The 20,156-nt window shown below is 48.1% G+C and overlaps 4 protein-coding genes across 4 annotated transcripts; 2 read left to right on the forward strand and 2 right to left on the reverse strand.

Moving 5' to 3' along the window:
- Positions 1 to 922: 922 nt before the first annotated feature.
- Positions 923 to 9,534, forward strand: PCYB_103220 (DNA-directed RNA polymerase I 190 kDa polypeptide; the record flags this gene model as incomplete). The annotated part of the gene is made up of 5 exons (XM_004222871.1): positions 923 to 1,166; positions 1,215 to 7,741; positions 7,945 to 8,911; positions 9,105 to 9,221; positions 9,434 to 9,534. 2 exons carry the CDS (start codon positions 923 to 925, stop codon positions 7,739 to 7,741), a joined length of 6,771 nt encoding a protein of 2,256 aa, XP_004222919.1. The 3' UTR covers positions 7,945 to 8,911; positions 9,105 to 9,221; positions 9,434 to 9,534.
- A 1,310-nt stretch (positions 9,535 to 10,844) lies between these two features.
- On the forward strand, positions 10,845 to 11,610 carry PCYB_103230 (hypothetical protein; the record flags this gene model as incomplete). Its single annotated transcript, XM_004222872.1, has 2 exons — positions 10,845 to 11,057; positions 11,323 to 11,610. 2 exons carry the CDS (start codon positions 10,845 to 10,847, stop codon positions 11,608 to 11,610), a joined length of 501 nt encoding a protein of 166 aa, XP_004222920.1.
- Positions 11,611 to 12,352: 742 nt separating this feature from the next.
- On the reverse strand, positions 12,353 to 14,150 carry PCYB_103240 (phosphatase 1 regulatory subunit; the record flags this gene model as incomplete). The annotated part of the gene is made up of 5 exons (XM_004222873.1): positions 12,353 to 12,549; positions 12,754 to 13,324; positions 13,470 to 13,632; positions 13,733 to 13,904; positions 14,075 to 14,150. 5 exons carry the CDS (start codon positions 14,148 to 14,150, stop codon positions 12,353 to 12,355), a joined length of 1,179 nt encoding a protein of 392 aa, XP_004222921.1.
- Positions 14,151 to 15,523: 1,373 nt separating this feature from the next.
- Positions 15,524 to 19,461, reverse strand: PCYB_103250 (chromosome condensation protein; the record flags this gene model as incomplete). The annotated part of the gene is made up of 2 exons (XM_004222874.1): positions 15,524 to 16,468; positions 16,546 to 19,461. 2 exons carry the CDS (start codon positions 19,459 to 19,461, stop codon positions 15,524 to 15,526), a joined length of 3,861 nt encoding a protein of 1,286 aa, XP_004222922.1.
- Positions 19,462 to 20,156: the final 695 nt, after the last annotated feature.

The following is a 20,156-nucleotide window of genomic DNA, read 5'->3' on the forward strand; positions in this document are numbered from 1 at the left end:
TTTTTTTTCCCATCATGTTGCGCGACATCCTTTATTAATCATAACCTGTTTAGAGCGTATGTACTTGGTACGTACTTGGTATGCGCTTGGTATGTATTTGGTATGTACTTGGCATGCGCTTGGTATGTACTTGCGTACGTACGTAAGAGTATGCTGCGCTGCATCGCTTGGGATGTTGCGCGCAGTGATATGTAATTTCCGCCGCGCGCGCGAGGGTTACATAGGTATATGCATGGGGACATGCAGAGTTATCCTTATTTGTACGAATACGCTTTAACGAGTGAGGGGAGAGGAGTGCCTTTTGCTTTTTTCTCCGCCACTCTTTAGGTGACCCTGCTTGAGCAGGGAGAAGAAGGGGGCACTGCATCGTTTCTGCAGCGTTTCTGCCTCGTTTCTGCCACGTTTATGCCTCGTTTGTGCCTCGTTTGTGCCGCTTCTTCGGAGCTTTCCCCCAGCTGAGATTTTCCAGTCCCTGGGGCAGGCAGGCCCAACGGGGGAAAGGCGCAACCACGCATATGAGCTGTACACGTCCGCATGCGCGGCGTAGTGCTCCTCAGAGAAGCCGTGGCGCTCCATCAGGGGTGTAAAGTCCCCCCAGTGGAGACAAAGCTTTTTAAAGGGGCAGCGACGCATTTGGGCAGTGACGCATTTGGGCAGTGACGCATTTGGGCAACGACGCATTTGGGCAGCGACGCATTTGGGCAACGACGCATTTGGGCAGTGACGCATTTGGGCAGTGACGCATTTGGGCAGCACCCCATCTGGGCATGCATGGATGCACGCTTCACACGCGTTGCGTTGTTCCGACCGATTGGGGTTTTCACGTCTGCTCCCTACTGAGTTTCCTCCCCACCGAGTGAGCCGCCCCCCACTGTGCTGAGACCCACCGAGTGAGCCGCTCCCCTCCGTGCTGAGACCCACCATGTACGACATCAACAAAGCGGTGAGTGTGGAGGTGCGGAGTGCTGAGTTGGATGTCCTGAACAGCGAAGAATTGAGGAAAATTTCTCAAGGAAAGTATGACAATCAGTTGTTAGAGTATGAAAGAATGAACAATAATGGCGTGATCTCAAAAATGAAATACGATCCAAAATATGGGACAGTAGATTATAAACAAATATGTACCATCTGTTTTGAGAGACATGATAACTGTGTTGGACATATAGGTCATATGGAATTTACGTTACCTTTATTTAATCCACTTTTTTACAAAGACTTATGTGAGTTGCTTGGGTTAGTCTGTTTGAACTGCTATCATGTGTGTTGCTCTGAGGATACCGTTTTTTTGTTGAAGCATATTTACCAGCTGAGGGCCCTGAACGAGATCGAGAGTTCGAATAAGATCGTATGCAAGAGGAACTACGACAAGGAGTATGTTCTTGGGGAGATTGAGAAGCTGTATAAGAGGGTTTGTGAGCAGGAGGGGGAGCGTAGCTCCGCGGAGGAGGTGGACTCCACGAACTATGAGAGTGAAGAGGAGGGGAATAACTTCGCCAGTGGAACGGGGGGGAATAACTTCGCGAGTGGAGCGGGGGGGAATAACTTCGCGAGTGAAGCGGAGGGGAACAGCAGCACAGACGAAGCTGAGGGGCCGCACCAGAAGAAGGGGCGATCTCCGGTCAGCTTCAAAAAGATGAAGGAGAAAATTAGCAAATTTAATTTCGACGCGACCAAGCTGGCATTTCAGTCGAACTACAACTATGAAGAGTACATACAACTGACGAAGACTCTGAAACATCTGATGAAAAAGAGAGGACGTTGTCACTCTTGCAAATTTAGGAGAAATATATCGGCGAAGATAACGCAGAAGAGGGATACCATTAACTTCGTGGGAGTGTATCTGCAGAATTCCTTTTTGAAGAAATACATGAATTCGTGGAAGAAAGGGGGGCAGGGCCCCTTGGCTGGGGAGGAGGAACTGGAGGAGATGGTGGAGCGAGACGAGGACGGGGTAGATGAAGTGGGGGGTTCAAACGGAGCGATGGTGGGTGCGGCGAGCGGGATGGGCACCGCAGGTGGTGGCGGTGGCGGCGATGACTATGGTGACGGTGGCGGCGATGACCATGGTGACGGTGGTGCCGCTTCCCCCCCCGCGCGGGGGGAGAGCTTCCCCGAAATGGTGCGGAAGTACAAGAAGCAGAACGTGAAGGAGAAGAGCACCGTGAGGCTGTTCAGCTTCCAAGTGATCGACCTGTTAGAAAAAATTTTCAAAAAAAACGACCGAGAAATCATGAGTCTGTTGTATCCATTCACAAAGAGAGATGGACACAAGGTGTTCTTCCTCTACGACATGGGAATTAGTGCAAACAGATTCAGAGTCAGACTCAGGGGGATTCACAAAAAAACCAAAATGATGAACGTCATGAATAAATTCAACGAGTTACTTACTCTATGCATTAGTACCAAAAAGGAAATCGATTTTGAAGAACTTGTAGAAAAAAAAAAAAAAGAGCTAAATCTGTACAAGGAAATGTTTGCCCTCTTCTCTATCCGATTGAAATACAAATTTAATGTAGAAATAATGGATGATGATACGGAGATCACCAAGACTGATTTTTTGAGATGCTATGACCTGATTTATCGAAATAAGAGTGCGTATATTAATGTCTTATTTAGCAACTTGCAAGTAGCACTTAATACGTTTTTCGACAGCACCTTCGCTGCTCACTTGCCTCAAGCTAAAATAAGTAATCAGGGAGTGAGGGAGATACTAGACAAGAAAGAAGGAGTTTTGAGAAAAAACGTAATGGGGAAGAGAGTCAACAATTGTGCTCGTACGGTTATTTCTCCTGATACATTTATTGAGACAAATCAAATTGGAATACCTCTCGAGTTTGCAAAAAAGTTAACTATGGATGAGTGCATTACGGAAAATAATTTAAATTATGTGAAACGACTCATTCTAAATGGACCCGACATCTACCCTGGTGCACTAAGTTATAGAGATGCAATGGGAAATGTATTTAAACTCTCAAATGATTATGAAAAAAGAAAACAGCTAGTAAGACAACTGGAAAGGATTAACTTAAAGGAACAATGCGCAACGTTAGTGTTGCATAGACATGCTCGAGATGGAGATATCGTTATCATGAATAGACAGCCAACGTTACATAAATTTTCCATCATGGCTCATTTTATTAAAATATTTGAAAAGGAGAAAGTATTCCGTTTGAACTATGTTAATTGTAGTTCTTACAATGCAGACTTCGATGGTGATGAAATGAATTTACATCTTCTTCAAACTCCACATGCAAGATCGGAGGCTACTCACTTAATGAATAGCGATTATCTTTTTACGAGTTTTAAGGATGGTTCTCCTTTGAGAGGACTAGCACAAGACTTCATTTTGGGTGGACTTCACTTAACTTCGCTTGAGACGTTTTTGAACTACGATGAGTACTGCAACCTTTTGCAGTGTGCCCTCAACTGTTTGCTCTCCAGGAAGGACTGCTTCTTCTTCGAAAGGAGTCGCTCCACTCAGGGAGAGGGGCAGCCCACACAAACCACGTGGAAGATACGAAACCACAGCTATCTGGACCCCTACGCTGTGGTGCTGAACAGAACACACTTCACCATTGTGATGGAGGAGCCTGCCATCCTCTCCCCGCGTAGACTTTGGACAGGAAAGCAGCTAATAACGAGTATACTGAAGACCATCATCGATAGAGTGGCCGTGGAGACATACAACCAAAGGAGGGACAACGAATTTATGCGAAACTATAAAGGAATAAACTACTGCGCGAAGGCAAAGACGGATCCATCACTCTGGTCCTTCGACCCAAAAAACGAATGCGAAGTTATCATTAAGAACTCCGAGTTACTCCAAGGAGTATTGGATAAACTGCATTTTGGAGCGAGTTCTAACAGTTTTGTTCACCTCTGTTATGAACTGTTTGGTCCAAAGACAGCAGCAGTGATTCTAGACTGTTTTGGCAGACTTTTTATTAGCTTCCTTCAGTTACGTGGTACTAGTCTCAGTCTGTACGATTTTATTTTGAAAAAGGAAGCAAGGGAGGAAAAGCTCAACATACGAAAAAGGATCTCATTTACAGGCTTTTATCTCCAAAATTTATTTACTCACTCGATTGCCAAGGCTCTCAACGTAGATCTAAATCAGATGAATGCCTACAGTAGGGGTAAATTAAATTCGCATAGTCAGAACAACGACCTGTTTGTGAATAGCATGTATGATTTGTATAGATGTAGGAGTGATATCATTAATGACTGCCTCAGGGGGGGTGTTTCCGGAGAGTGCATACTTCCCAGTGAGAAGGGGAGGAAGGGAAGGAGCGGTCAGCCGAGTGAGTCACACCAAGATGAGAAGCTACCTCCGTCTGAGGAGCAACTAGACATAAAGGAAGAAGCATACGTCGCCGCTCTGCTGAACAAGGAGATACAACTGCTGTTGGCGCAGCGGTCAGGGGAGGAGACCTCCAAGTCGTCGCCCTCCTCCTGCGTGCAGCGCGCGCTGGAAAGAATGGTGAGCACGCGTCCACGCCATGGAAAGGGCGCAGCCACGCAAAAGGGGGACGCTGGCGAAGCTGGCGAAGCCGACGAAGCAGACGAAGCTGACCAATCCGACGAAGCTGACAAGCTAAAGGAGGAACAACTGCCACACAACCTCCGCAGCACCCTGGTGAAGAAGCTATTCCAATCGTTAAGCGAACCCATTTTTATGGACAGTCCCAATTTTTCCGGAGACAAGGCCACGAAGGTGATAAAAAAGGTCCTTCGTTTTCTGAGGAGAGCCAACTGTAGTAGGAGACTGAAGGTCTATATCTTATTTGAGTTGTTCCAAAATAGAACTATTTTGAAGCACTTCCCAGCTTTGGCTAGCTGCTTGAATGACCTCTCTCACGAAGTGAGCAATGAGGAGATATTGCATCACGTGTTGAGCAGTGTGAATGCAGACAGGGCCAAGGATCAACCGGAGCAGGGGAGAAGCGAGACGACCACGCAGGAAATGCTGACCAAATTTTTTCGCCTATTGGATGATATGGAAGAAGGTCGTGGGTTTGAAGGACACGGTGAAGACGGAGAAGAAAATAGAGAAGCGTATGGTGCAGAGTATGGTGCAGAGTATGGTGGAGAGCATGGTGGAGAGTACGGTGGAGAGTGTGATGGACCGCCCACCCGAATAAACGAACAGGATGAACGAATGATAAGGGACTGCCTGAAGAAAAGCTTCCCATCATTTCTACTGAATGACGAGATAGGTAACCTCTCCTTTAATGGAAAGGAACACTACTATGAGGATTACGTGAACCAAAAAGGAACAGACGAAGACACGATTTTCAAATTTTATAACATGAAGGATGTATTTAACAAGTTGGAGTTTCTGATCCACACGTATTTTCTCCAAATGAGAGGAGATTTCGATGGATTAATCGACTCACTCTTCCAACCATATCTATGTCGTGTCTCCTCAAACACGAATAACCTAATCTCCATGAATAACTTAATGAATAAATTTCTGAACAATGGATTCAGTAGTATGATTTTTACAGGTGCAAAAGGGAGTAAAGTGAATTACGCTATGATTTGTGGGATGTTAGATCAGCAGTACTTAGAGGGGAAGAGAGTACCGAGGATGAGATCAGGGAAAACGTTACCTAGTTTCCATCGATATGATTATGGTGCTAGAGCTTGTGGGTTAATTACGGATTGTTTTTTGGAAGGACTCAGACCCCAAGAATATTTTTTTCATTGCATGTCAGGGAGAGAGGGACTTATCGACACTGCTGTGAAGACTGCCAAGTCTGGGTACATTCAGAGGTGCCTCATTAAATGCATGGAGTCTGTGATACTTCACTATGATGGCACTGTGAGGAATGAGGATAATGCAATTATTCAATTTTTGTATGGAGAGGATGGCATCGACCCGTCAAGGATTTCCTACCTGGATGCTCCCAAGGATCTGATCTGCAACTACAATGTCGCGTTCAGCAAGTACCTGCTCCATGACGCGGTGGAGAAGATGCAGCGGAACGAGCGCCTCTTCGGAGGGGGGCCCCACGAGAGGGGCGAGAGCGACGAGAGCGGTGGTGGCGGCGAGAGCGGCGGAGCTGGCCAGCGGGGCGACCCCCTGGAGACCCACTTCTCGCCCTACTCCTACATAGGAGCCACATCCGAGCGCTTCCGAGAAAAGATGCACCACACCATCGCGAACGACCTGAACCTGGCGGACTGTTACAACCTCCCCGATGACTTTGACTCCCAGTCAGCAGCCCTCCTCAAGTCCAAGTATTTCAGATCGCTCTGTGACCCCGGAGAATCGATCGGCATTTTAGTAGCTCAGTCCTTCGGAGAGCCCGCCACACAAATGACACTTAACACCTTTCACTTAGCTGGAACGGAAAACGTCACTATGGGTATCCCTCGACTAAAGGAAATTTTTCTCACATCCAAGTTGACCTCCAAGCCGATGATATATGTACCAATCAAAGTGGACAACGAACGAGTGACTACAGCTAGCGATGCGAATGCGATGAAAAGTTACATAAACGAAATTGCAGAAAAAATATTGAGTACTTATAAGAGCATCTGCCTAAGTGATGTGATTTATGGTGTAGGTGTGGATCGAAAATTGATTCTACGCGAACCGGGTGCAAAGAATTCACAGATGCATAGTCTCCGAGTGGTTAGCAGCAGTGGAGGGGTAGACCCCCACATGCAGAGACGAGAGTATAACTGCACCGCCCCTGAGGGAGATGTACAATCAGCCAAAATAATGAACGCATTACATAATACACAGCTCAGCTTCGAGATCGAGAAGGAATGGAATTACGAGATTGTAATCCAATTTGAGAACCTACACCACTTCTGCAAAGTGAATAATCACATAACTATGCAGGTCATTCTATCCAAAGCAGTGAACTGTGTCCTGTGCTCAGTACTAGGTAAGATCCAGGAGAGCTTACTTAGGTACAACATAAGACACGTGCACGCTTTTAATCATGAACACTACGATGAGCTATTCGAATTCGTTTGCACGAAGATGCAAGAGGATTTCAAATTCAGCATCGAAAAATTTGAATATAAAAATGACGAGGATAAGATTAACGCCAAGTTGAAGTTTATGACCCCCGGGGGGGGGAGAAGCGGAGGGGGTAGAAGCGGGGGTGGAGGAGGCAGAGGGGGGATTGGGTCCACAAAGGATACGGACGCGTCTGTCGTACGGGATGAAAATCACATGGATGAGGATGACTTCTATAACGATGGAGGAGGCAGAGGTGGAGGGGCGGGCTCCTTTGCAAAGGAGACAAGTGGAGAAGGTCCTTCGGGAAGGTATGGTAATGAAGAGGAAGGAGATGGACTAAGTGACGACATGGCTGGCAATAATTTTGGAGAAGACGGTAATCATGATGGGGGAGAAAACAACACTGATGATGATGGGTATGGCGGGAAGGATGGAGAGAAAAAGCACAGCAGCAGCGAATCGGAGGGTGAAGCGGATGATGGAGACCCCGATTCGGAGTCTGAGGAGGACAAAGACTACGACGAAAGTGAGCGAAGCGAGGGGGAAGTTGGAAGCGAGGGGGAGGTTGGAAACGAGGGGGAGGTTGGAAGCGAGGAGGAGGTTGGAAGCGAGGGGGAGGTGGAAGCGAGGGGGAGGTTGGAAGCGAGGAGGAGGTTGGAAGCGAGGAGGAGGTTGGAAGCGAGGAGGAGGTTGGAAGCGAGGAGGGAAAACACCCACCTGGTTGCGGAGGAGAAGCCAAGCAGGGGAACATCGCCCCCCTGAGGGGTGCAAAGGAAAGGCGCAAGCGGGGTAGGTCCCCGGACAAGGAGTCCCAACCTTCGGAAGCGTCCGACGTGGCCAGCACGGATAAGTGTTTTTCCTCCGATCCCAGCATCACGCAGAATGACCAGCTGGTGGAGGAGGACGACTTTGGCCGCTCGCTGGGGAAGCGACGGGGAGTTAGGGCGGCTGGAGTAGAGGCTGGAATGGCAGCCGGAGTGGCAGCTGGAGTGGCAGCTGGAGTGGCGGCTGGAGTGGCGGCTGCTGCTGCAGGGGAGACGGCCGGACCCCCCAAACTGACGGCTAACGGGTCGCCCCTGTCCGAGAGGTCCACGTCGGCGGAGCGGCTCGGGGAGGAGGTCTACACGGAGGAGAGTGCGAACCAGTCGGACGGGGAGGTAGCCTACTGCGACGATGGAGGGGAAGCCAACCGATACGATGAAGGGGAAGCCAACCGACACGATGAAGGGGAAAACTACCGACACGATGGAGGGGAAGCCAACCGACACGATGGAGGGGAAGCCAACCGACACGATGCAGAGTGGGAAAAGAGAATCGCCAAAGATTTCGCAAACCTCCCGTATGACTATAAACATAACGTGAACCTAAAGAACGACAATGATGAGGAGTACGAGGATGACGAAAGAATGGTGAGAGAAAACAGTACAGAAAAAATGCAAAGTGAAAACAAAAAATGCGTAAAAAATATAGTGGATAAGCTGAAGTCCAGTTTGTTATGCTTCGTAAAAAATATCAGCTTCTCACCAGTGACATGGACACTTAAGTTTGAGATCGGCTGGGATGTTAATTTTTTTCCTCACGCAATTGATTTCTTAAGTTATGTTAAGACAGAGCTAGCGAAGGAAACACTGTTTAAGGTGAAAGACCTGAATAACCCGAAAGTGCTTAAGGGGAAGGACATAACACACACAGGTGCTGAATATGAGTTGCAGATCGAAGGGAAGAATATATATAAGCTTTATAGCATTAAGGATAAATTTATTGACAAAAAGAAACTGTATTGTAACGATATATACACGATCGTGAAGACTTATGGAATTGAGGCAGGTAGACTTTGTATTACGAAGGAGCTGAAGAAGGTCTTCAAGGCTTATGGGATACAGATCGACTTCCGCCACTTGTCCTTCATTAGCGATTTTATGACCCACACCGGTAGGCAGGCGAGACGCGACGAGACGCGGCAATTGCGGCGGTTGCGGCGGGGGGAGCGCGCCCGGGAGATCAATTCAGGGCCGCTTTGCCTCCCCTGCCGACCCATCAGTGCGTCCGTCTTCCTACCCATCAGTGCCCCCTTCTTCCGACTCATTTCATCCATGCGTGCTCCTTTTTTTTCTCCTCCCCGTAGGCGACCTGAAGTCGTTCAGCAGGCACGGACTGGCGTACTTCCGAAACGTCTTCCACAAAATGAGCTTCGAGTGCGCCACAAATTTTCTCACACAGGGATGCGTGCACAACTCAGTGGGTAAGTGGGCAACTCTGTGCACACGCGGGTGCAAGCGTCCCTACGTGGGTGCAAGCGTCCCTACGTGGATGCAAGCGTCCTTACGCGAGTGCAAGCGCCCTTACGTGAGTGCAAGAGCCCTTACGTGGGTGCATGTATTATTTCTTCTCACCACGCGCCGGTATAAAATTTTCTCATTTCCCTTTTTTTTTTTCCCTCCCCCTTTTTGGCAGACTATTTATCGACCGCCTCCAGCAGTTTGTTCTTCGGCAAGCCGATCAAGGTTGGCACGAACGTCTCTGACGTCGTGACGCACATCGAGGGGTCCGAATGAGGAGGATGAGCGGACAACCTGGGGCAGGCCTGCATGCGCCCCCAATTTGCGCTCCACAGTTTGCGCGCCAGAGTTTGACGTTACGTTTTGCTCGTTTGGCTTTGCGCGTTTGACTTTGCGCGTTTGACTTTCCTCGTTTGACATTTCGCCCTTTTTTCCTGACGAACACGGCCGAGCTGGCAATTCCGCATTGCGCTCATTTCGAGTCCCTCTGCGAGAACTCCGACCGTTTAAAAAAAAAAAAAATTACACACATGTGCATATATATATATATGTATACATGTGGAGGGCGCACCTATGTGTATGCCTGGGTAGACTTATCACCCCTGCCAATTGGGAACACTCACGCGGAGTGGTGAAGACTCGGAGTGGTGAAGACTCGGAGTGGTGAAGGGGTAGCTTTCGCTTTCTTGGAGGGGGTCGGCCGCTCGGCTGTTCAGCTGTGCAGTTTTGCTGCTTCACCTTTTTGCTGCTTCACCTTTTTGCGGCTTCACCTTTTTGCGGTGGCACTACACAGCGCGACCACGCTGCTCCACCGTGAATAGGAGAGAGAGGAGTACTTCCACCGGTAGGTCCTGTCCTACACCCACACACAGAGAAGAAAAGGTGCATGCTTGACGGTTTAGTTTTTCCGCGCGTGGTGCCACCGAACGGATTCGTTTTCTCCCCGCTCACCATTTGTTTCGAGTCACACGTAGCCATCATCTCCCTTATGGCAACAAAGGGAAATTTACTTCGAGTCACATTTCACACGAAAAAAAAAAAAGGGTCATGGCGTATGTGGCACGGTCTTTTGGTAATTGTCCTTTCTCCCCATTTTTAAGTTTCAAGCGGGGCTGCTTTTTTTTCCATGGGTGATCGGTCCATTACTCACGGGGAGAAAGAGCGAAGAGCCCACTCGTAAGAGGACAATTACGACAGAGAGTGGAGAGTGTACGTTCACGTGTGCCTCCTGTACTTCCCGCGTCAGGAACACGAACGCAAAAACGGGTGACACCAACGCGGGTAAGTATACCCTGTGGAGAAAAAAAGAAAACCTTTTTCCCCAACACGAGTTAGTGGACCACGAGGGGGAATAAAATGAACTGTACAAAAAAAAAAAAAAAAAAAAAATTGCCTGAACAAGTCATAAAAAAAAGGCATTTAACTAAAAGTCTATTTTTTTTTTTTTTCCCCCCCCCCCATATTATTGTGCGTTTAGCAGCCAATCCGTTCTGTCGCTAAGCAGTTCTTCTGCCAAACCCATTTGCGTACCCTTGTTGATCTCCCCCCCCAAATAACCCTTTAGAGAAAACCCCTCCAATACAACGATGGCCGAAAAGGGGGAGGAGAAAAGCAAGGACGATGACTCGGTGGGCGATCAGCCAATGGAAGAAATAAAAGCGGACGACGGTAAAGAAGAAGATTTAGTGTCGTCCCCCGCTACTAACTTGAATGAAGAAGGGGGCAGCAGCGCTACGCAGGGTTATGTAGACCCCAAAATGTACAACAAGTTCAAAAACGACGGATCGTTCTTGGCTCAGGTGAGTAAAAAGAAAGGAAAGAAATCGCGAGGGATAGCGCAAATGGTGTGAAAAAGGACTTTCTCAAATGCGCAGCACATACAGTGAGAGTGAGAAATTTTCTTGCTACTTCTTTCTTGTTCCTCTGTTTTCACATTTTACCGTTTGCCTTTTCCCCACTGTGTTGGCATCGTTGTCGTATGGGACACGCATCGCCGTGTGCACACATATATACCACGTTTGCAAATTCCTGCTGAATTTTTTTTTTCCCCCCCTTACTGTGCAGGTGCTAGCACTGCAGAAGAAAAAAAAAGTGAGGAAGCTAAAGGAAGCGGAGGGAACAGACGGGAAAAAGAAGAAGAAGTCCAGGAAGACGTCCTCCCAGCAGGGGGATGACGATGAGGATGCAGAAGGAGAGCACGGAAAAAAGGAAAAGGACGCCGAAGCAAATGAGGAGGATGAGGAAGACGAACGAGAAGTAGCCATAAAAAATGAATACATCGAAAAGATTAACAAAATGAAAGAGGAGGGTTTTTTCACGGACAAGGGGATCGGAGCTGGGATGGTTAAGTGAAACTCCGGAGAGGCAAGACAAGGCAAGACCCTCGACCGGTGGGTGTCTTCCACGTTTGTTAAGTTAAGTCATCTCGCCAGTTCGGTGGAGTTGCGCGCTTCGCTTCGCTGCGTTGCGTTTCGCTGCTTTGCGTTTCGCAGCTTTTTTTTTTTTTTTTTTTTTTTTTTTTTTCCTAACCCATCTGTACAACCAGGCTGGAATTATTTTCCTCCACCGTTTTGTATTTCCATTGTGGACGACGTTCTCCGGGTCGTCCTTCTACAAAAAATAAAAAAAAGTATAAAAAAAAACAATTCGAAAAGGTGCAACTCCTTTCTAGCGTAACCCTCCCCCCCTCACGGTGTTCTTCACACAGGGGTTGTTACTCCGTGTTCAAATGTGTGTACCCGGTTGATGCTAAATTGCTGTTTCATTTGCGGCCCCCTAACCGTCCATGACAACCCCATGACAACCCCATGACAACCCCATGACAACCCCATGACAAACCCATGACAGTCCGTGGTGAAACTACTCCCTAGATACGCCCCGTTAAGTACCTGTTAGAAGAGTACCCCCGGGGGAGCCGCAACCCGAGGTTGTTCTTCCCCATAGGAGGGAAACAGCTGACAGGTCATATTATCAATAGGAGGGGGAAGAAAAAAAAAATTGATAAATGAACGGGCGTAGAGTTCTCCCTTTTGCAATGCAACAAATACAGGTGCGTGCGAGGAAACCATCGTGGAGGGGTTCACCTCTCACCCCGTCAGGATCCTCCACTTTGAGCCATCAGAAACGCATGAAATTTTTCCGATAAATTTTTGTACTTGTCTATTTTTTTTCTCTCAAATATTTTTTTGAGTTCCATTTCTTGCGCGGGTCCCTTTTTCAAGAAGATCCTCGCCAGGCACACGTCCTCCTTCTTTATCTTCTTGTCGTCAAGGAAGACCAGGTTGGGGATGTCTGCGTTGGGGGGAAGCCGTGTGCGCGGAGTGATGTCCGTGGAGTGATGTGAGTGAAATGACGTACGTGAAGTGATGTGCGTGAAGTGACGTACATGGAGTGACGCACGTGGAGTGATGTGCGTTGGGCAGGCCGCTCTGTGCAGCATGCGCAGTAAATACGCCTCACATACACGTGTTATGCCCCACCGCGTGCCACACTTACTGGCAACGAGGTACCTAGAGGCGTGCCTGATTTTGCTGACGAAGGGGTTGTTCTTAACGAGGAGAGTTCTTAACTTCCCCAGCTGTCTTAACAGAATGATCAGTTGGCACAGGAAAATAATTTTCTTTCGTGTCAGCTGGTCCATCGACTCGACCTTCTGGTGGTACTTCACATATTGGGGGGGTTCCTTTTCGCACCCGTCCTCTGGGGAGTCCTCACGGAGGTGCAGGAATTCATCAAGGGGGGTGGACCCATCAAGGGGGGTAACTCCATCAAGGGAGGTGGACCCATCAAGGGGGGTAACTCCATCATGGGGGGTGGATCCATCAAGGGGGGTGGATCCATCAAGGGGGGTAACTCCACCAAGGGGGGTGATAGCCTCGTCCAGTCGCGTTGCCTGCTTGTCCTCTTTGCCCAAATGGTGAAATCCACCAGAAGAAGAGCCCCCCCCCTCCACGTCCTGCAAAAAATCCTTCAGTCTGTCCGCGTCTATCCCATCGTGGAAGTTCAGGTGATTGTCCGAGAGGTCCAGGTGGGAGAGGTTCTGCAGTTTACCAACTTCGGCGATGTCCTGCGAGGGGGAGAAGAAGTACGACCGTAGCGTTGTGTCGACACGATGTTGGCGCTTTCTCCATGCCGCCTTCCCCATGCCGCCTTCCCCATGCCGCTTTCCCCATGCCGCCTTCTCCATGCCAGCTGCACGACGGCGTCCCCACCTCGATCGCTTCGATAAGGTTGTGAGATACATTCAACGTTTGGAGCCCCTTGAGATGGCCCAGGTTCCCAAGTCTCTTAATTTTGTTGTTGGCTAAGTTGAGAATCACCAGAGATGTGCAATCGATGTTTCCGATGGAACTGATGTCATTGTTTTGGAGGTACCTACATCGGGGGAAGGGGAAAGACGTCATGGTGTGGGTACCTCCTACAGAGGAAGAATACTCTTCTTTTTTGTATCTCCACGGATGGTTGCTCTCCTTACAGGGCTCTCAGGTTGGAGAGACTACCCAGGTTGTTAATCTCCTTTATGCAGTTGTTGTTGAGGAAGAGGCACTTTAGGTTGGAGAAGGATGCCAAGCCGCCGATGTTGTGGAAGCCCTTCATGTGCAGGTACAAAACTTCGTTCAACTCGTCCGTTTCGTACAGGTTGCTTTCTGGGGGAGGAGAAGCGAGGAAGTAGGGAAGACAGCGGCAATTGTGGGGGAGAGCGGAAAGGCACGCTACTCGCTACGCGCTACACGATGCACGCTACATGCTACACGCTACACGATACATGAGCATTTCCGCGCTGTGCCACCCTCTGCAGCTGCCCGAGCGAACCCACCTCTGCATATTTTCTTCACCTCCTCGTAGGTCATGACCTTTTGTGGCCCAGCCATGGCTCCCTCGACCTCCTCCATCTGGTCAGCGTAAGGGGGGTGCGTTCTTCCCGCGCAGGTGTGTGTGTGTAACCGGTGAGGAACTCCCCCCTCCCCCACGGGCACGGCAGCCCCAATGAGGGGAACACCCCAAGAGAACGCGCAGGAAGGAAGCTCCTTTTTTTTTTTTTCTATCACTACGTTTGCGAAAATGGTTAACACGTTTTTTTTTTTTGTTTTTTTTGTTTTTTTTGTTTTTTTTGTCTTTTTTTGTCTTTTTTTGTTTTTCCTGCCGTAGGGGAATAAGTTAGACAAATGGAGAGAACTCTCCTCTTTGGGGAATGACGTGCGGGACATATACATGTTCGCATAAAAAGAAAAAAAAAAAAAAAATTCCACCGCTAATCCTTTTGACTAGCCTTTTTGAATGGCTGGTCGAGTGCATGCGTTTGTTTGTGTGTGTGCGTGCGTGTGTGTGTGGCTACCCGGTGATAGCGGCTACCCGGTGAGAGGCTCCCCAGTGATAGCGGCTACCCGGTGAGAGGCTCCCCAGTGAGAGGCCCCCCAGTGAGAGGCCCCCCAGTGAGAGGCTCCCCAGTGAGAGGCTCCCCAGTGAGAGGCTCCCCAACTCCTCGTTTACATCGGCACCACCACGTACTGATTCACTCGCTCCTGCAGTTTTTCTTCTGCTCCCTCCTCTTTTGAGTCCTCCCCCTCCTTTTCGTCCCCCCCGGGCTGATCCCCCTGGAATCTACTCGGGTTGAGAGTGATACACTTAGTGATATCGTTTGTCTTGTAAATTCCAATCATCCTATCGCAGAGTTCAAACATCTGGTTACGTAAAGAAATAACGATGAATTGAGCATCGCTAGTCTTCGTTTTGATGTAATGAGAAATTATTGACACATTTTTGAAATCCAATGCAGCATCTATCTCATCCATGAAGTAAATGGGATTGGGTTTGAAGTAGTGAAGTGCAAAAACAAGAGCTAAGGAGCTGAGAGTTTTTTCTCCTCCTGATAGGTTCTGTATATGCTTCCAACTCTTTTTAGGAGGTCGAACGGAGAAAAGGATCCCTTCATTGAAAATTTCTGATGAATCTATGATCTCCAATTCTGCATCTCCACCTATGGCTATCATTTGGTACATTTCCTTTAACTTGGCAGCGATTATGTTGAATGCGAGAAGGAACTCCTTCCTTCTCCTATTGCATAGGTTCTCATAATGCTTTTTTAGTTTGTCCTTTTTCTTCCTGGATTTTTGGACATCTTTGCGCCTTTTCATGTAGTCATACAGCTTGATATTGTAATCCTGGAAGACTTTAAGGTTGGGGGCCTTCTTTTGTAGCTGACGTAACTTACTGTCTAGTTTGGTTTCGACATCCTTTTTGTTCATGGATTGAAGTTGCTCATCCGTCACGTTCGCGTGGTCGTACTCGATTTCGAGATCGCTCCAGTCTTCGTTGTCGCACGCCATGTCCTCCAGGGCTTTGAGCTCCTCCTCCTGGTCCTCGTCTCGCTGGCGGGGGCCTCCGCCCCCCCGTCGTCGCTCTCCCCACCGCAGCCGCTCCTGTCGCGGTCGTCGCTCTCCCCACCGTAGCCGCTTCTGTCACGGTCGTCGCTTCTGTCAAGGTCGCCGCTCTCCCCAGCGCCGCTCTCCCTCTCCCTCTTCCGCTTGCTGCTCTGCGCCGCGCCCCCCGAGCTGCGCTTTCGCTTGCCCCCCAGCGCTCCACCGCCGTGATCGTCGAGGCCCTCCTTGCTTCCCCGCTCGTTTCCCACATCGCTTCCCACATCGCTTCCCCCATCGCTTCCCACATCGCTTCCCCCATCGCTCCCCCCATCGCTTCGCTCATCGCTCCCCCCCTCGCTCTCCTCGCCGGTGCTCTGATCAGCGCTGCCCCCGCCGCTCGCGCGGCACGGCCTGTTCTCCACGACGACCCGGTCGGCCTGCTCGATGAGTCGCGTGTACTCATCAATCTTACCTTCGTAGGCGATCCCCCTGAGACGAAGCTGCTCTATTTCTTTTTGTAAATTCTCTGTCTTGTACACTAGATCCACATTCTCTAGATCCTTCTTCGAAATGTTCTCATCAATTTGTTGCTTCTTCTTTTGGTTCTCCTCCATCTGGGTTTGCACTTTCCCTAGCTCCTTTTCCATTTTCTCTATTTCTTCATAGACCAGGCACCCTTTGCTCTCTAGATCCTTGAGCTCATTCTCTAGTTCCTTCTCGTTCTTTTCATATTCCTCAATCTCGTCAGTAAATTTAAGGATATCCTTCTCTCCCTTCTGCAGATTCGCCAAAGCATTCACTTCCTCACTGCTGTGCTTGGCGATTTCATCCCTGGTGATATTTAGTTGTCTCTCCGCATACATAAATTTATTTTTAAGTGTTTTTTTTCTCCTCCGACATTCTGCAGCTGTTCATAATACATTTTTACCTTACTCTCCTGTGCTTTGAGGAGAATCTCTACTTTATTTTTCTCATCATTTTTTTCTTCTATCATTTCTTTGATAGACTTTAGTTCTTTTTTCTCCTCCGGAGTGAGTTCCGGTACATCTGAGTTTTGCAACTGACTATCGATATCCTTCAGCTGTTTTTTGCAATTCTCGATTCTTTTCTTAGCAATCTCTATCTTGCATTCGTTGTCTTCTATATGGGTTTTTATTTCTTTGATTTCATTTATTAGGTTTCCCTTCCGTAGTTTCAGCTCGTTCATATTTTTGTTGGCTTCTTTAATATCTCCTTCGGTTTTGGTGACATCATTTTGATCATACTGAGAGGGGGCATCCGCTTTGAAGAAGGTACTACTGGAGGAGTGACTTTCTTGGTCTTCTGTCCCTCTGTAGTTATAACTCTTTCGAACGGATCCTCTAACTCCACCAGTTGTGCTTTTCCCTTGCTTGTTCAGGAGACCTCCACCACATATGCGGCCATCATTTTCTATTAGCTCCCCTGCGACAGTGACAACTCTCCTTTTGTGAGCATATCCAATGACGTGTGCCTCCTCTAGGGTATTCGCCACGAGGGTTTCCTTAACAGCATAGTAGAAGCAGACTTTGTATTTTTCATCCTTAAATCGGATAAAGTCGATAAGTCTGTGAACGTTGGGAAGGAGAGGTGAATAATTTTCATCGTGTTTCCTCATGACTGGTAATAAATTTGCTTCCAAAATGGAGAGAGATAACACGTTGACTCTCCCGAGGTTTTGCTTCCTCATTTGTTCGAAGAGTAGCACGGCGTCATGTGGTTTATCCACGACAATAAAGTCGGTACAGTTATTTCCTGCGATGAGGAAAGCCTTTTCATATTTTGGATCAATGGATCCTAAATCTCCAAGAACACCATGAATTCCTTTAATTTTTGTCTTCTTCAAATGGTATATCAGTTCGTGTAACTTGCTCAGACTTCTATCCGTGTTGAGTTCTTTCTTCATCGTTTCGTATTTCACCGTGAGGTCAACAAGTTTGTTTGATGCTTGCTCCGTTTCTTTGTCTATCTGAGTTAGTAGTTCCTCTTTCGTGTGAAGAAATTTCCTTTTTTCTGCGTCCATCTTACTCATGTGTTTCAACTGCACATCGATTTCTTTCATCTCGTTCAACAGTTTCGTTTGTAAATACTTCAAATTCTCTTGATGGGATAGAAATTCTCTCTGTTTCTTTTCTATGAGGTTTGACCTATTGCTATACTCCGATGTTATTCTCACTAAGTCATCGTAACTGTTTTGTAAAGGAGCTAGCTTTTTTTCTTCATTTGAGTAAATGGTATTAATTCTATCCGTGTCTGTTTTTATTTCTTCATTATATTTTTCCATTTCTTCTTCACACTTCTCCAGTTGTCTCTCTAGCTTTGGAATTCCTTCTCTTTTTAATTTATTCAAAATTTGTTGTTTCGTTTCGATGATGTTTTTGTACAGAGGGATATCCTTTTCCCTGAGTTGTTCTCTCTTAACATAGAGATTCTGTATTTTTTCCACTACTATGAGTAACTCTTTTTTCACGTTTTCATCCTGAGTGGTCAATAGTTTAAATTCGTTATCTACTTTGTTTTTCTTTTTCACAATTTCGCTTTCTTCATTTTCAAGAGAACTTAAAATATCATTCATATTTTTTCTCTCCTTGAGTAACCTTGTATAAACTACATTGTGTTCTTCTTTTTCTTTTATATATTTGGCTAGCTCTTCTTCTTTTATTAAAATTTTTTTGGCTAGTTCATATTTATCTTTCTTTACAATCAATATGTGCAACTTATATGTAAATTTTTGCAACTGTACGTAATACTTTGCTTCCTTTTTTGGTCCAGCTAGTTCCTTCAATTCGTTGTATACATGCTTGAGTCTGTTCACTTTATCATGGTAGATCTCTTCACTCCTTTCTAGCTCTTCTTGACTTTTATTTATTCCTTCTATGTAACAGTTAGTTCCTATGATATCTTCTAGATACTCAAGGAGACCTTCTTCATTTTTGTTTCCCTTTGGACTCATTTGTGAGATTTGCTCCACTTCACCCTGCAGGATGAGGAATCGATTATTCCTTAAATCGATTCCTTTCTGGAGTAGTAGATCGAATACCTCCTTCTGTGTCACTACCTTGTCGTTTATGCGGTACCTCGATTGGTTGTCCGCCGTGGCTTCCCTGCTGATGGTGAAGCTTTCGGCCAGCGCGCGGGCGGGTGCTCGCATCGGGTCCCCCTCCCGCTGAGGTGGTTCCTCCGAATGAGGTGGTTCCTCCGAATGAAGTGGTTCCTCCCGCTGAGATGGCTCCTCCAGCTGAGACGGCTCTTCCCACTTCTCTCTCCCCTCCCACTTCTCCCCCCCCTCCGAGATGGCCCTGAACTGAATCGACACCTTCGTATACTCGTTGTGCATGGAATACTTGGAGCTGTGAATCAAGTCGCATAGCTTGTTCTGCCGGATCTTCTTCGCCCGACGTCCAAACACAAACAGCATGGCGTCGATGATGTTGCTCTTCCCACTCCCATTCGGACCCACAATACAACTGAACTTTTTGTAGAAGGGACCAATAACCTTTACTCCCGAGTAGCTTTTGAAGTTTTCCAATATGAGTCTGTCGATTATTATCCTCGAGCTTTTCTTGTTCTCTATGCTCAGCGGGGGTCTGTTTAATCCTCCATTGGCGTCCTTCTCCGCCGCGCTGGGGGAGTGCTGCGCTGCTGAGCGGTCTGCTTCTGTTCGGTGTGCTTCCGTTCGGTATGCTTCCGTTCGGTATGCTTCCGTTCGGTGCGCTGCTGAGCGGTCTGGCCCCCCCTCGTTCATGATGCTTAGCGCCTGCGCGTCCGCCGCACCGTCTTCGGCCAAGAGCTCCTTCGCCTCCACGGCGCTGATGGCGTCCCTCATCTTGGCAGCCCCCAGGCAGCGGCGTTTAAGCGGCGTTTAGGCGGTGTTTACGCGGTGTTTACGCGGTGTTAACGCGGCGTTTAAGAAGTAGCGTCTGAACTTCGTCTCGTAGTTGCACCTCTCCGTTTCACCTCTGCGCTTCAACTTCACCGCGCGGGCGTCCTTAGAGGCTCTTCGGGATGGTCCTACGTTGGGCCTTCCCCTCGTGGGCTCCTTTCTGGTGATCCTCCGGTAGGTCCCCTTCTGGATGGCGCTGGAGAGCCTTTTTTTTTTTTTTTTTTTTCTTGGCATGCTCCGGCAGGGCGGTATTGATCCGCGGCTCTCTAGCACATGGACGCGCCTGTTATCCTTCGCTCAGGTGTGCCTACCTTTGCCTCGCTTTGCGTAGCTTATCCTTTATAAGGCTTTCCCTTTTTTTCGCTCCTGTTTGCCCCCCTCCGCTTAGCCATACCGGCGTGTACTCTCGCCGTGTGTGCGTGGATCCCTCCGCGTAAGGCTCCGGGCAGCGGCTTCGGGTCCCCGCCTTCGACAATTTAACCGTCCCCCCCCCGGATTCCCCTGTCTTGGGATCCCCGTTCAAGGGGCCTTCACGGGGAGGATGCTAAGGGAAGGAGGGCGGTGGAGAATCGGTTGCGCTGATGCGGAGAATCGAGGTGGGGAAAGGGGCTTGAAGATTGCCAAGGAGGGAAGCATGA

The sequence above is a fragment of the Plasmodium cynomolgi genome, chromosome 10, assembly GCF_000321355.1.
Source record: "Plasmodium cynomolgi strain B DNA, chromosome 10, whole genome shotgun sequence".
Taxonomy (NCBI): Eukaryota; Apicomplexa; class Aconoidasida; order Haemosporida; family Plasmodiidae; genus Plasmodium; species Plasmodium cynomolgi.